We start from the raw sequence: 15,205 nt of genomic DNA on the forward strand, positions 1-15,205 counted from the left end.
TCGTGTCAATTTAGATTAGAGCTTAAAACCTTAAATCCCTATTCTAAAACAGTATATTGTAAAATCTATATAAGAGCTTCTTTTTCTATCCCTTTATCTACACGGTTGGACCCTCAGATGTCAAAACTTTATTTTAGTGTTTGGCCAAAATGACTTTGCAATTGTATCTGTAAGTACGTCTAATAACACCCTTTGCTATTTTTAAAATCCTAGAAAAATTTTTTTGCAAGAAAATTGCATAAATTCGCAACCTTTTTTAGAACCACTACATAACTCGAGTTTTAAAACTTTTTATATAAAATCCTTTTTACAAAAAATATCAATAATTACTTAAAATTAAACCTGAAAGAAAAAAAATCTCATTACACGTGTTAATTTGCATGTTTTAGGTCTTTTTTTGAGGAAAGTATAACTTCCACATTTTTGACAATAATTATATTTTTTTAACATTTCAAAGTAAAATATAATAAAACTTAAACGATTTTTCTTGAATTATCAGTTGAAAATTTCATCAAACATGCAATTTAAGTGATGAAAATTTAATAAAATCATTTTTTGAATGTTTAGAATTACCAATTTTCTACATTTAAAACAAAATGTTAACAAAATTTAAAAACATTTTAACATATAACTTCAAAAATCAATAACATTTTATAAAAAGATGTTTCAAAAAATAAATCATTAAAAGGTATTAAAATGCATTTCAAATTACTTAAAATTAAAACGAGAACATCTTTTTACAATGTATTCTGTGTAATAGAGTTTAAATGACATGATTAGTGAATGAAATATTTCCTAAACTCATTAAGCCTTTTTGTGACTATATTAAAAATAATTTATTTTGTTTTATAGTGTTTTTTTATTCAAATATTTGACAAAATTTTCCCTACGTCAATAAAATAAAGTCAGTTTTTTACTGTTTCCAGGTTTTTCTTTATAATTCTAACAATTAAATATAATATAAATCTTCATTATCTTTTATTTGAATTATCATACACATTAAAATGTAAAGTATAAGCTAGAATAGCACTTTTTTTAACGAATATTTTAATGACATTATATCAAAATAATTCCTCTTAAATATCACACAACATATGATTGGGAAGTATAGACATTTCTTGGAGGTATAATATTTACAAAAATACCATTAATTCTGTTTTTATCAGAAGTTAAAAAAATTGAACAATTCTAAAACAATGGTTGGCTGTCTAGATATTGAGTACACTAAGACTACGGCTCTGTTCTATTGAAATAACGTTGCAAAAAGAGGGGTTCTGAAAGTAATCTACCTAATTATTTTTAAAGAACCAACAAGTACTGTCAGTATCTTTTTTCTTGTAATCTAGCAGACAATCAAATCATAACACAATTTTCATGATAAAATATTCAGGTTTCTACTTCACATTTTAAAAAATATACTGATCAATAAAATGTTCAAAATTTTACTTTGTACTAATTGAAAAAATATGTTGTAATTCTTATTTTAAAGTTACATTTTTATCCCTGACAAAATCATAGACGACTTTTAAAGGCATCTTATCTAAACTTTTTGAAGAAAAACTTAAAAACGTTAATTAAGTATTAAAACTATTTTCTTCGATTTTTCTGAAGTTATTATCGCATTCTATGGGTTTTTTATTATCATTTACTTATATCGAAAGTGCCAAACATTGTACCCTAACTTATTCATTTAATAAAAAACCAAGCGTGTCTACAGTATAAACCATATACGTGACTGAGTATTATATACAAAAAACCTTGTATATCTAAGGGATTTTGTAAAAAAAAAATATGGTTTGTTTTTGTTATATTTTGTTAAAATAATGCTTATATCAAAAAAATCCAAAAATTAAAATAAACATTAAATAAATAAACGGCTTGATTAATTTGGCTACAGAGTTATTCTTTCTGTAACTTAAGGAGAAAGGTTAGCTCTGAATGCTAAGATAAACGGATCTTGCTCGGAAGTGTAAATTATGAGAGAACAGTATCAGGTGTTATGCTATTTATCTGTTGAGAATGGAGAGGTAATAAGACAGTCATACATTTAGATATTAAAAGCATTGCATCAAAAGTTATAAGGCAAAGGTAAGGAATTACCCTTTACCTTTAATCAAAACAAACTCTAAGAGCCTCCTTTAACTTAATAATAATGAAAATTGACGTATTGGTTGGTCAATTTGTTGGGTATCCCAATAAAACCACGCAGATTTTTTTATGTGAGGGTACTGATATCGTGCCCAAAAATAGCCATCAACCTTCCCAGGACACATAAGAAGATACATTGTAAAGGAGAACCGCATTGGTTCAGCAGTTAGCGAGATCACTCGGTGCAGACAGACAGACACATGGAGATCCTGTTAGTTTATTATAAAGATGGTGATATTTTCAATATAGTTCTTATTTTGACATAAAAATATTCCAAAAGATTAACATCTGAATTAACAACACTTTCAATAATTGATGCTATGATACGAACTATTATTGTTCTTTTTAGCTAATGTAGAAATAGTTTCTTCTACAATCTTGTAAGAACAATTTGACAATACCATATTGCTACTGCAACTTATTATTTATATTATGTTGGACCTTTATGTACTTACAATATATAGGGGTAGGTATATGTATTCTAATAAACATTTCTTATAAGAGTATAAATACAACAAATGGAATGGATTGATTTAAAGACTGTACTGTTCCTTTGACTACTATGCCAGGTGCGTGTATGGCACAAATTATCTAGAAGGGATGCCTTAGCCAATAAACAGGCGCACCTCATAACTATAAACAATTAAGACTTTCTAGACAAAGGCTATAAATCAAAGGGTTAGAAACTTTACGTAAACTTGATTTTCTTCATTGCAATTGTTATATAATAAAATCTATATTTTCATCAGATCACCTAGCCCTGCCACTGCTTGTAGTAAATATATATGCCCTTAGGTTTCTACTATTGCAATGGTTATATAATGAAACCTATTAAATTAGCCTTGAAATTCTTATCAATAATGCTGTGCATTCAAAACTGCATAGATATAGCACAACTACTCAATATATGTAAAGGATATATTCGTTGCATTGTTGGTATGTCCATTTCAAGAACACAGTAAAAGTGTCGGACTGATTATGACGTAAAAAAAAATTAGCCAATGAGAGGCCATTATTGACTAATGGTAAAATTTATAGTGGCCTCTCATTGGCTAATTTTTTTTACGTCATAATCAGTCCGACACTTTTACTGTGTTCCAATTTCAACGTCGATATGCAATTTTACAAAGATTTGCTCTAATATTTGTAGACAATAAGATAAATTTATAAACTGTATTTTAAAAAATGGTTTCTTTTGCTAATTTTAATAAACTCCTTTATTATATAAATGGGTGGCTTCGTCCCAAGAGGTTAGAGGGATCCAAAAAGCATGGAGAGTGAGATAACTAAAAATATGTCGTCCAAATTTCTGGTCTTTAAATTTAATTTAAATGCTAAAGATTAGGTAACAGTATTACTTCAGTAAAAGCCAAGTTTAAGTTTTAAATTGTATATTGCATATAAATAGATTTTCACATTATCAATCCTCATGCATAGCATTGCACTATAAACCTATTTCTCGTATTCATTCGAATCCGGTGTATAGGAACCGGTTCTCATCCATACGAAAAAACTATGTCTAGCATCGTATTATATCCAGCTTTCTACGAATATAAAAAATAATGTACAATCATAAGATTTTAGCCCCAAGGTGCCGAAGGCACGGGCTAAAAAACTGGTTTTAATCTTATAATTGTACATTCAATACCCGCGGAAAGCTGCTTATAATACGATGCGAGAAATAACTATTATGCACTTTGTAGATAAGGAAGTACAGATAAACCCATATTATAGAGTAATGGCGTTAAAAAAGAAACTGATTATTGATGTAGACTACAGACTACAGACTACAGAAGAGAATCCTTTATTATTCCTCTAGGATATAATTTTAACCAATAGACTAACAGTCAATGTATTAAACAGGGTTCGTCCGCCGCATTAAAACATATTTTTAGAATTTGGTATCTAAAGGTGTTAAATTGAAGAACACTTTATTAAACATATTCTTTAATCCTGAAGGGGTATTCTGAAACTCAACCTTGCCAAGCCTAACCTATGACAAGCATATCATATTTTAGACATATAAATCTAAATAAAGAGTTATCCTCAAAATTTAAAGTTTCCTACAATTTGGGTAGGCCCGTCCGTGCGTAACAGATAGCACTTTTCGTTTATTTAGGTACATAAGAATTCGTACTAATGTTTTCAAACCTAGCAAAGTTATTCACTGAGATAAGTACAATATAGAAAGCGTAGCAACTCTTTAATAATTACCAGTAAACTAGCAAGTCAGTGCAGTGGCCTTTTACAAAGGCAAAATTGGTCATCATTAGAGTAAAACAGAAGTGGGGGAAGGGATTAAACAACTATATGTCCCCAACCCGAGGACCCTGTGCTGACTTTCAATTAGATCTTTGAAAATCAACTAATAGCGTCTGGAATATTTACACAGCCAAGTGGCTACAAAATATAAGAAATCAATTTGCTAGCAGACGAAAAAGTTCCCCAACAGAGGATCTAAGTATTTTATAGTTATACATCTTTATTTATATATTTATGTAGTCAACACCAAGTTCATCATCAAATTAGCCGCTAAAAAACCAACAGCGGTTGTTCAACCTCAAAAATTAACTATTTCGTTCACACGCTCCCCAAGCTTGGTAAAAAATACAAATAAAGACAAATCAATTTCTTATATTGGAGCCCCGAAAATTGGGCTCAATTTTGTCTCAATTTTTGTATAATTGGACCAATTACAGTGCATCGCTCCATCTATCTATCTTTAAAGATGGTTCCCTGGTCTTTTATTTATGTTGTATAACATCACTTAGTAGGTTATCTAAACTAAAATTTCTACTGTGATACTTTTTTCCTTGAAAAAAACTGCTAAATGAAGATATTTCTGATTTCCATTTTCTCATAAAACTTTTTTCTTCCTTTTCGTTTCGCCAAGGGCTGTTTAGGGTAAAAGCAATTTTCCAGGGAAGCTTCCTATTAAAGTGCAAGTATATTTATAATCATGAAATAAAAAGTAGACATTTAGTATTAAAAACTGTCTAAACTGACTTTTTATTAACTTGTTTAAATGATGGCTATAGTCTGATATGATTTATCATTGAACGAGTGTTCAATTTGAAGAAAAACCCCTTCGTATTGAATAATTGATTCCTGACGGTTTTTGGCTATTTTCATCAAACCTGAAAGATGTAAATAAACCACCATTTGACAATTAAAATAGAAGTTTCCGAAAGCAACATTCCTTTTATGCTTTTCATTCAATAAAATATTTTTTTTTGTATTAAATGAGGCAAAAAGCGCATATTTGTAGCCTAAAATAAAAAAAAAATGTTCAAAAGCTTTTTCGCGCCTAATATATTATGAAAGTTGGTTTTTCTCTGTATCTATATAAATACAATGTACATACATACATAGGGTCGTTGGACCTTTTAACTTGTGTTTCATTTATCTCAAAGGTGCCCAATTAAAATGTGAGTTAAGATTGAGTCATGATATTTGAAACTCAACTGCCAAGGTGCAGAGATGGTTGTTAACTGATTCCGCAAAAGAACCTCTTTTATTTATGAAAGAGAAATGAAAATTGAACGAAAATTTATTTACACAGTGCCAAAAGTAAATGGTAAAAAACTAATAAGCTTCAATTCTACCCATTTCCCAACCCTTTCTATATATAATTTAATTTTTGCTATTGAGTTCTTAAGTCAGTGATAAGTGAGCCCAATCAAGTTTTAACAAATGTCATATAGTCTACATAAACAAGAGGAATTCAATATTAACAATGTGCTTCTAGATGAAACATTGAAATGGTTGAAAATTTGAAATATCTGCTAATTTGTTAAAACTTCACAGGGCTGAAAGTACTGGTATTGGTACTAATGGGTATTAAAAATTGATAAATTGGATGTACATACCCACTTATAATAATAAAGATACTCCATCTGTAGATTATTGGCGAAAAAGATTGCGAATTTTAAGTTTTCGCCAACCAATCAAAATTTTAATAAAGTATCGAAACTTTGGATACCAGCCTAATTTACAGTGTAATTTCCCCGCCCTCCCTGGTTGGTACCGGAATACAATAAGTCCATTTAGGGTCTTGTAGTGTACAACTTGTAGAGGAGCAGACCCAAAAATTTGATGGATGTTTCCGTTTTCTTTACAATAAGATGGTTAATTATGCATTTTAAAGATTTGTACAACATGTACATTTGACCATACAAAAAATAAACAAAAACTTGTCCCTAGAATCAAGAAAATAATCATTTTGAAAATTTGGATTGTAAATGGCATAAAACTAGACCAATATACATATAAAGCTTCCGTATTAAAAAAAAAATTTAAGGAATCAATTTAAACTAGTCATTTTTGAGATCTTTTGATTAAAGCAAAATAGTATAAATCAATTGTACAATAAACACAATCGTTGAAAATTATTGGTGTCGACATTCTAAAATTTTTATCTCTTGTAAGTCAACACTCTAGAGTTATAATAGCAAAGCTTCTCTAATATTTGATTTGTAGTTCTAGCTCTTAAAGTGTCCAGTCGAGAACATAAAGTCTCGCACTCCCCCTTATTTAAAAAAAAGGATCGTTGGGATAAAACCTTAGGCTAGGTTAGGTTTGGTTGTATTGTGTACAGGGTAGCCCCAAAATTAATCGAAACAACATAAAAACTTAACAAAGATCAATAAGATAATAATACTTGTATACCTAGTGTTTAAGATGTTTTAGAGATCTTACTCAACAAAATAACACTTAAAAGCCATCCTAATTCAGTCCAATATCATTCTTGTATTTTATTTGGTGAAATAGCCTAAAGTATCTTTTTTTTAGGATTTTTCACGGTGCACTACTTTTCATACTAGTGCAAGTTAAAACAAGAATAACAGTATCCATAAAAAAGCTCAAAAATTAGGATTTACAGTAAAAGAATGCTTGTACTTCGAAGCATCGAGCAAAATTTCGATGAGTTACGGAGGGTGGTGGTTTTTAAAATGTGTATTGTATCTTTGTTATTATCCATCTATTATACAAAGTAGTCAAGATTTTTTTGTCTGTAGCTTTAGATTTTGATAACTATTGAAGTGATGGAGTTCTCCATTCCATGGAAGCTTGACATAGGTACGAGGATAGTTAAAGACCATTTTATTTTATTTAGTTCAAGGCTGTTTTGTGCCCTTTTTATCTTTTTGAGAGCCCCTAGATGCCTTGATGCAGTTGCTTGTGATTTACAAAGAAATAAATATTGAAATTAGAAAGGATTTTCGCAAATATATAGAAAAGGACAAATATTTGATTTTTACAATTTCTGAGATATTTTCTGACAATCAAGCAGTAGGTTAAAAATCCATAAACTTATCACAAACACATTATAAGTGTATTTTCATTATACACAGCAAATTTTATTTTCATAATATACATAAATTTTCAGGCAGCTGCAAAGGAATGAAGCAGGGATTACGACAAATATTAACAAATTCAATCTTACTTTGATTTTGTCTTTTTAACCAACGTTTATTTAATACTTATATTTGCGGGAACTTTTGTTTAATGAAATCTTCCAATTTTTAACATTTACAAAACAACCTACTTTATTGCATCAAGATCAATGACAGATCTATATAGGAAATAAATTTCTATATATGAGCTCAAGTTTTCCAAGTGATAACTGTTTAAAACTCATAGTGCTCCAATAATCCGTAATAAACTATCATTGACCAGAACGATAAGACCCATTATTTTACTGTATGAAGAATAAATTCATTTCTTTTTATTTCATATTGCTATTTGAATTATATTGAAGTATTAAATTTCTATCCATAAAACAGAAAATTTAAATTTATAATATAGTAAATAAAAGAAAACTTAGTTTTAAAATAATTTGATACTAGCGATACGTGCGTAATGTGGTCAGAAATTGAACTAAAATTTAACAGTTAACTAAACATTTTAACCCTTTCAGGACGAAAATTTGAAATAAAAAATATTAAGATCCTAAAATAGTTTAAAGAAAGAAATAGTCATGGAGAAGATAATGGAAGAATAGGGTTAATAGTCAGAATTGAGATAATTATATCGAGCTCAACTCTAGTATAGTATATTAGCAACTCTATAACTTATCAAGCATTAAGGTGTCCGATTCGATTCTAATTTGCTTGTTTTTAAATGATTTTAAAATTCAGGAATGCTCTATTAATATTTACTTATATGGATATAAAAATTTTAAGATTGTTTTTAGTCCATATGCAAAAAGAGGAAAACCTTCCATACGATTTTTAAATTTTATATGTAAAATGTTTCCTGAATATATTGTCTAACTTTACAATTGATAAAATTTGTGTGTTTATACGTCCCTATCCTGAATATAAGCCACTAAATATCCTGTAAGGGAATTTTAGGATAGCGGAGATACCAGGAAAAAATATTAGGGTGCAGGGGGTGTGCAGCTTTAGATATGCCGTCCAAAAAAAGCGGCTGGTGGTTGCTTTAAACATTTATGAAACTGCAGCATTAGATTTTAATTATTCAGCAATTTTCAATAAAACAAGGTATATTCAATATGTTTTTTTTTCAATGATTGCATATGAATTTAAATATCATGGCTCTAGAGTTTAATATAAGCTAGTTAAGTTTAAGCCTGCTTCTCCTTTCCCATTCTTGGTTTTAATCTATAGTAGATTATTATAGACTAAGAAACTTTAGTAAGTATATTCAATGAATTCTATATCTTTCTAAGTCAATTACACAATGAATATCATAATTAGTATGAGCTAAGGTTGCTACTCCTTTCCTCTTGACGTGTAGAAATATAGTAGAACCTACAGTATAAAACTTAGCTAGTGTATTTTCCTATCTCTCTTCTTATTTCATTTCAGGAAGGAGGGGACATTGGACTAGTAATTAAGTACTCAATGTTTCTTAAACGAGTTGTCCTATTCTTTGGTTTAAAAACTTTGGGTACTTGGTTAAATCTTGATTGGTTATTTTAGCAAACTCTAGACATTTCAACCCAAACTTTAATCTGCAAAAGGGGTAATTTTGTATATCATCTTTAGGGATGTACATAAATTCATCGCCCTTTGTCTTCAAAAGTCATTTAAGACCACTTTATTTAATATCTTAAAGTCGACATAAACCATCATTATTGTATGTAAACAGATTGGATCCAGATTCAACAGGTTTATGTACCTTTAGTAAGGAATTTGATCTAAGCCACACTTGCTTCTCTGAAAAGTTTTTATGAAGTGTATATGGGAATAAATTAAGCTTTATTGTTGTGCTACGTAATTTATGCAAAATTTTTAATACATTACTAAAGATTAAAATATGCTTTTCACTAGCAGGTTATACTGTAAGCATTCAGGCGATTGTTGGTTCATTAAGATCTTTGAAACAGTTAAGCTACTAATAATGGGCAGCTTTTAGGCTGTTTTAAATAAAAAAAGAAGAAAAAATGTTATTCAAAATGCCAGCCAAAGTGACGTTGACAAAAATATCTAATAATTATTTTAAAATATCTAGTAAAATAACTTTAAGCTTTAAATTGCCTTTTTCAAAGATTTTTTGAAATAAAAAGCTTAATGCTGATCTTAATGCCGACAAAAATCCGGCAAGGGAATACGGTCATATAATCAACATAAATAGTTAACTATGAATGTCAAGACTTAGCATCCTAAGCTTTTTAGGGAAATATATGAACATCCTTGTTTAATTATCTATCCTATAATATTTAAAAACATTTACTTTTTTACTTCCTCATCCTAAAAGAAGGACAATTTAGTCCACAAGTAGCACAGCAATAGCAAGCAAATAAAAGTACAACAATGGAATACCTATAATACATTATAAATTTTGTTTGCCATTTTAGGTATTGGCAATAATTTAATGGCATATTTTTTTGGTTAGATACTGATCTAAAGTATTTTCTTTCTTTTTTCTGTACTTATTAAAGGAAGCAGCTTATAGTGCCTAATTAAAATGCCGTCATACAATAAAAATGACCAATGATAGGCCAGTATATATTTTAATGGACCAATCGTAAATGTATACTGGTTATTTGTTTTGTATGCCGTCCTTTTTTATTAGACACTATAAGCTGCTTCTTATTACCGAGGACTTGAGGACGGACGTACGAACATACCCTAGTTGTAGAGTGGCTGTAGAACAAAAAAGGAAGAAAATAGAATGAAGCTAAAAAATCAACAGGTGGAAACTAAACTAAAAAGGAATCTCTGCTAAATACATTTTTTCTACCATTTTGGGGGGTTAAATTTAGATAGATCCAAAAATATATTCATGCTGATTCTTTAAAAAGTACCTTTAAACGCATAAAAGGATATTTTCATTGTACTTTTCATAATAGTATTTTTAGCTGCTTAAATTGGCTGTAAATTGGTGAAAATGATAAGCCAAATGAGCCAAAAAGCTATGAATTAAAGAGGACTGGTTAATATAATGGTGGTTAACTATTTGGCAAAGATATCAGAAAAGATGCCTTTTTTTGGCGGCTGTCGTTTGATTTTGTTAAAAGTATTGCAAATTATTACAAATATATTATAACTGTTTAACTTGAAAGGGTGGACTATTTCATCTGAAGAGAAATAAATATTTCCAAAAGCCAAAAGTTTCCTCTTAAGGAAGGAAACCAAAAGAAAAATTAGTTTTTAAGACTTAAATTAATTGAAGTAAAATTGGTTGAAAAAAGAAAACTGGATGGGGGGCTAAAAAATGCTCATTAAGGGTAATCTAATTTGAGGATAAAACCGACTAATTTCTCTAAATAGGAAACTAATTTACCTAATTTCTTCTTTGAAAATTTGAGTACCCTAGCTCTTAAAGGAGCCTTAAACTTGATAAAAAATCATGAATAGAAATAACTTCAAAAAGATACTTAATCAGTTTAATTCTAATAATTTAGTTGATAATTCTAAATTCAAATGGCAAAGCATGTTTTTGGTTAGGTAAAGCTAAGGTAGGTTTAGAAAGACATAATTAGCTTAAAACCTTCAGAGATGGAGCTCAAAAAGGTTGTAGTTGATTGGTAGTTTTAACACTAGGTGATTTTATTATTATTGCTGATAATTTAATCTTCCAAATTAAAATTCATCATCATCAAAAAGTTATACATTCTAATTAGCACCATGTTATTTTTTCTCTGTGATGAAATGATGTGATCTGTTGAGTGAGGTGAATAACCCCCTATTTTTTTCAATGTGAACAACCCCCTAGTTTTCCCACCCACCCCTACAATTTTCATTCCATAAAGGGTGTTCCTTCACTTCAACAAAAAATAATAACATACTTTATGACGCCTTTTTATTGGGTTTAAAATATGACAGATTCCATGTTGAATTAGAGCAATATAAATGATGTTTTGATATAATGTTTGACATAATATCAACATAATTATCAGGCAAAATTTGCCTTTATATATTCTAAACTCATTTATCAATACTATTATATAAAGTAGTAATGGTTTTTGTTTGAAGCTTAAGATCTCAAAAACTACTGAACCGATTGAGTTCTTCAAAAAAGAGATGCTTCACACTGGTCCCAGATTGGTTTTAGGCTATTTTATCTTATTTTTCTTGGGATGGGCAGGGCATAGGCTATTTTTTGAATCTTCGAATACAAACATGCTACGGACGCAACCACTAGTTAAAAAATGGTAAAACAACCTAAACTGACATCCTAAAATTGTAAATTTCAAGATTTTTTTTGTGTTTTTGTATGAACTCTCTATGTGTGCCTTTTCATCCATTTCAAGCACAACGTACACTCATTCAACAGAGAGAAGAAAAGCAAAGAAAAAAGGCGGACAAAATTATCTTTTGCCTATCAAGTTTTTCCTTCCATCCTTTCTAAATTTCCTTTTTGATAAAAACAAGGACAGTTTTGTCAGTAATAGCTTAGAAATATTTTGATAATGTAATTTTTTCTCTCAAATATAAATAAAATAATTTATATATTAGTGTTGTCAAACACATCTTTTATCCAGATTTTCAAAGTATGTATGTTAGGTAAGAATCAGATTCATTAGCAGACTTATCACCCTACATGGGCTACATTAAGTTTTAGTAGTGTAACCTTTTAAGATTAGGGGGAGGGTTTTTTTTTCTACGTTCAGTTTCCAGGTAAGAAATGATTCTCTCTGCAAAAGCAAATCGTCCATGACATACATACTTCACGATATAATGTAAAAGCTTCGCATTGAAAACTAACCACGCCCATTAATTTCCACCTCTTTTTTTGTTCCCCTTTCATGCAAAACAGCATAAGCCATTTTATCCCTTTTCATCTTACAATAGAAATACATAGAAAAAACAGCAACCTTTAATATAAGGATCCACTTCTTTATAAAATATTTTGGTTCTAAAGTCATTTTGTTTTAACAAATTTACATAAGAAGACGATAAATGTTAGATTTTGTTTTAAAAAATAATTTAATTAATTAATTTAATAAATACAAATAAACAAATATTTTTGCATTATGCATTTGTTATAGATGTTTATAATATAAGGAAGAAATAAGTTTTGAGCTTTTATCACATGATTAAGAGACTGTGGTTTACTCAACCCACTATATATAGCTTGAAACCTACCAAGGTCCAACAAAAAGCTTAAACATGTACACAATACATAGAGCTTCTGTTTTAAGAGCTTCTAATCATTCCGAGTAAAGTTTGTACATGGACATATTACCTCTTTACCTTTAATTTGAGAACTCTATTTATTTCAAGTATAAAATATTAATACTGAATAGAAGATAGGCTTGAATGATTTTTATATCTGTATGCATATTATCTAAGGTATTAGTTTTAACCAAGCTACTCTCTAACTTATTCTACATAATACAGACTTGTAATAATATTTTAGCTTCTGAAAAGAACAGTAGACTAAAATACTGTAATTTCTCTTGAATTTATCATACATAATGTGCCGTGTAACACTGAACCTACTGTCATACTCCACAACCTTGATATAGTGTAATTGCGCTCAAAATTATATGTCAATGATCCATTTATGTCTTTTTATTAGAATATTAGGATTAGATGAAATAATTTTCATAGTAAAATCTTAAATTTAATACTAAAGAGTTTATTAAACTTAATGCGAATTTTAGAATTAATGTGAATTATTCTGTTCATATAGAGTAGCTGCGCTCAAAATCATCAATAATAAGAAACATGTCTTTGGAAATATTAGGAGATGAAATATTAATCATAGTAAAAAGTGTTTTAAAACTGAAATTTAATACTAAAGGGTTTATTAAACTTAATATAGAATTAATGTTTTTTTCGTGACAGGTGAACAATATTTTTATTGGATTTTTTTAATAACGCGCCAAATCTATTCAATTCATGAGCGGGGATCTTTGGGAATGAGACAATGGACGATAAATTAAAGTATTTCCCAATAATGATATATAAATTAATAATAATAAATTAAGTATGAATTATCAGTTGCCAAATTTTTGACATTGTCAGTTTGATCGATCACATAAAAGTGGTCAAAGTTTTTAAGCCAAAGAATGGCAGAACATGTTTATTACATTCTGGGTAACAAAAGTACTGCAAATGACAAACCCCAAACTGTCCAGTTTTGAGCAAGACGATTCCTGTGACGTCATATAAAAAGGGAAGAGGGGAAGAAAATCTCTTCCCTTTTCTCCCATCTCTTTTGAAGAGATTTTCTCCCCCTTCCCTTTTTCTTTCCCGAAACGTATATGGCGTAACTGGAATCGTCTCGCTCAAAATGGGACATTTTGGGGTTTGTCCTGGAAATAAAATTGTTCTAACCTGTCTTCCCAATATGGGCTGCCCAGGATCAGAATAAGCAATGTGTAATCTAAAATCAAACAGGTTCATTTTGGGATAAAATATATTCTATAATTTTCCTATTTACCTAGATATTTCCATACCACGTTTTAACATTTGTTATAAGCGAAGCTTTTCTATAATTTAGGCCGGTCAATCCGTTCACACGTAAATAGGGAATGGATAGCTTTTATCGTTAATTTAGGCATGCTAAAACATTCCAATCATTTTAAACTTTGCATGATGGTTCCTGTAACAACTATGTATTGTACAATTTAAAAAGCGTTCAAAATATGCTGATTTTACATTTTTACCACAATTTTATTAATATAAAAAATATCATATCAATCTGAATTTTAGAACAATGATTCCTCGGACAACAAGGTATAATATTTAAAGCGAAGTAAAAGTATGACATGAAGATTTGTAAATGTTACCTAGTTATTGGGTCTACAGAAATGAAAAGTGCCCTGCACATAATTTCTCCTTTTCTTAGGTCCTCTAAATCTTCCTCCTATAACAAATAACAGAATTATCAATGAATTACGGACCAACAGACCAAATTGTCATAGTAATAACCTAGAATAATTATATTTCCTTTTTTGCGCACCTGCTCTATCATTAAGGTATGTGAGTACTACATAATCGATGGAGAACTCAACCGGTTCACTGGTTAGCGAGATCTTACGGACAAACAAAAAACGTTTCTTTATATAAAGGACACTAATGGCTGCAACCCTAGGATAAAGGATCTCTGCATACGAAGGGGTACGTAAAGCTGAAAATAGTGTAAAACCAACCCAGAACCTATGTGAAGCTTCAATTTAATGGAGAACTCAATCAGTTCATTAGTTATCAAAATCTTGAGCTACTGACAAAAAAACCCACTGCTTTATAGACTGCTTATTAATAAAGAGAATCTACTCTTCAACTAACCTCTTCCTCAAAATAATCTGTTGTCACTTCATCTCTGCATGTGTCTTTTAGTACCCAAAATTTTCGACTGCAAGGCATTTTTGTTTAGTCTGAAATCTTAATAGAATTAACATTTTTTTCCTAATTTTTAGTTTTAGCAAAGCTACATTATATTTAGGGTTATCCTATAATTTGAGGTAGAATGGTTATTTTTTGTCTGAAGCCCAATATCTCGGAAATTGCTGTTTGTAATTGGTTGTATTTTTGAGAAAGACTAAACTACATAACTTTTGTGTCACTTTTGAGGAAGACGATTCCTATATGACGTCATATAAAGTAAAAATAAAAAGGGAGAGGGGGGGGGGAAA

General features: G+C 29.6%; 2 protein-coding genes across 2 annotated transcripts in view; one reads left to right on the forward strand and one right to left on the reverse strand.

Annotated features, from left to right (window-relative positions):
• LOC145322438 (uncharacterized) overlaps positions 1-2,025 on the forward strand; it is a 442,211-nt gene extending 440,186 nt beyond the window's left edge. The window contains exon 15 of the mRNA XM_080164429.1: positions 2,014-2,025. The gene's annotated coding sequence lies outside the window, so the exon portion shown is untranslated. The remainder of the gene's footprint in view (positions 1-2,013) is intronic.
• The window catches only part of LOC145323076 (prostaglandin reductase 1-like), a 65,321-nt gene extending 50,365 nt beyond the window's left edge, over positions 1-14,956 (reverse strand). The window contains exons 1-3 of the mRNA XM_080165457.1: positions 14,859-14,956; positions 14,360-14,436; positions 13,905-13,953 (exon numbers count right to left, since the gene is read on the reverse strand). Coding sequence (XP_080021583.1) covers positions 13,905-13,953; positions 14,360-14,436; positions 14,859-14,936 — 204 coding nt within the window. The 5' untranslated portion in view covers positions 14,937-14,956. The remainder of the gene's footprint in view (positions 1-13,904; positions 13,954-14,359; positions 14,437-14,858) is intronic.
• Positions 14,957-15,205: the final 249 nt, after the last annotated feature.

The sequence above is a fragment of the Acartia tonsa genome, chromosome 6 (assembly GCF_053477335.1).
Source record: "Acartia tonsa isolate MP-2025a chromosome 6, ASM5347733v1, whole genome shotgun sequence".
Classification (NCBI taxonomy): domain Eukaryota; kingdom Metazoa; phylum Arthropoda; class Copepoda; order Calanoida; family Acartiidae; genus Acartia; species Acartia tonsa.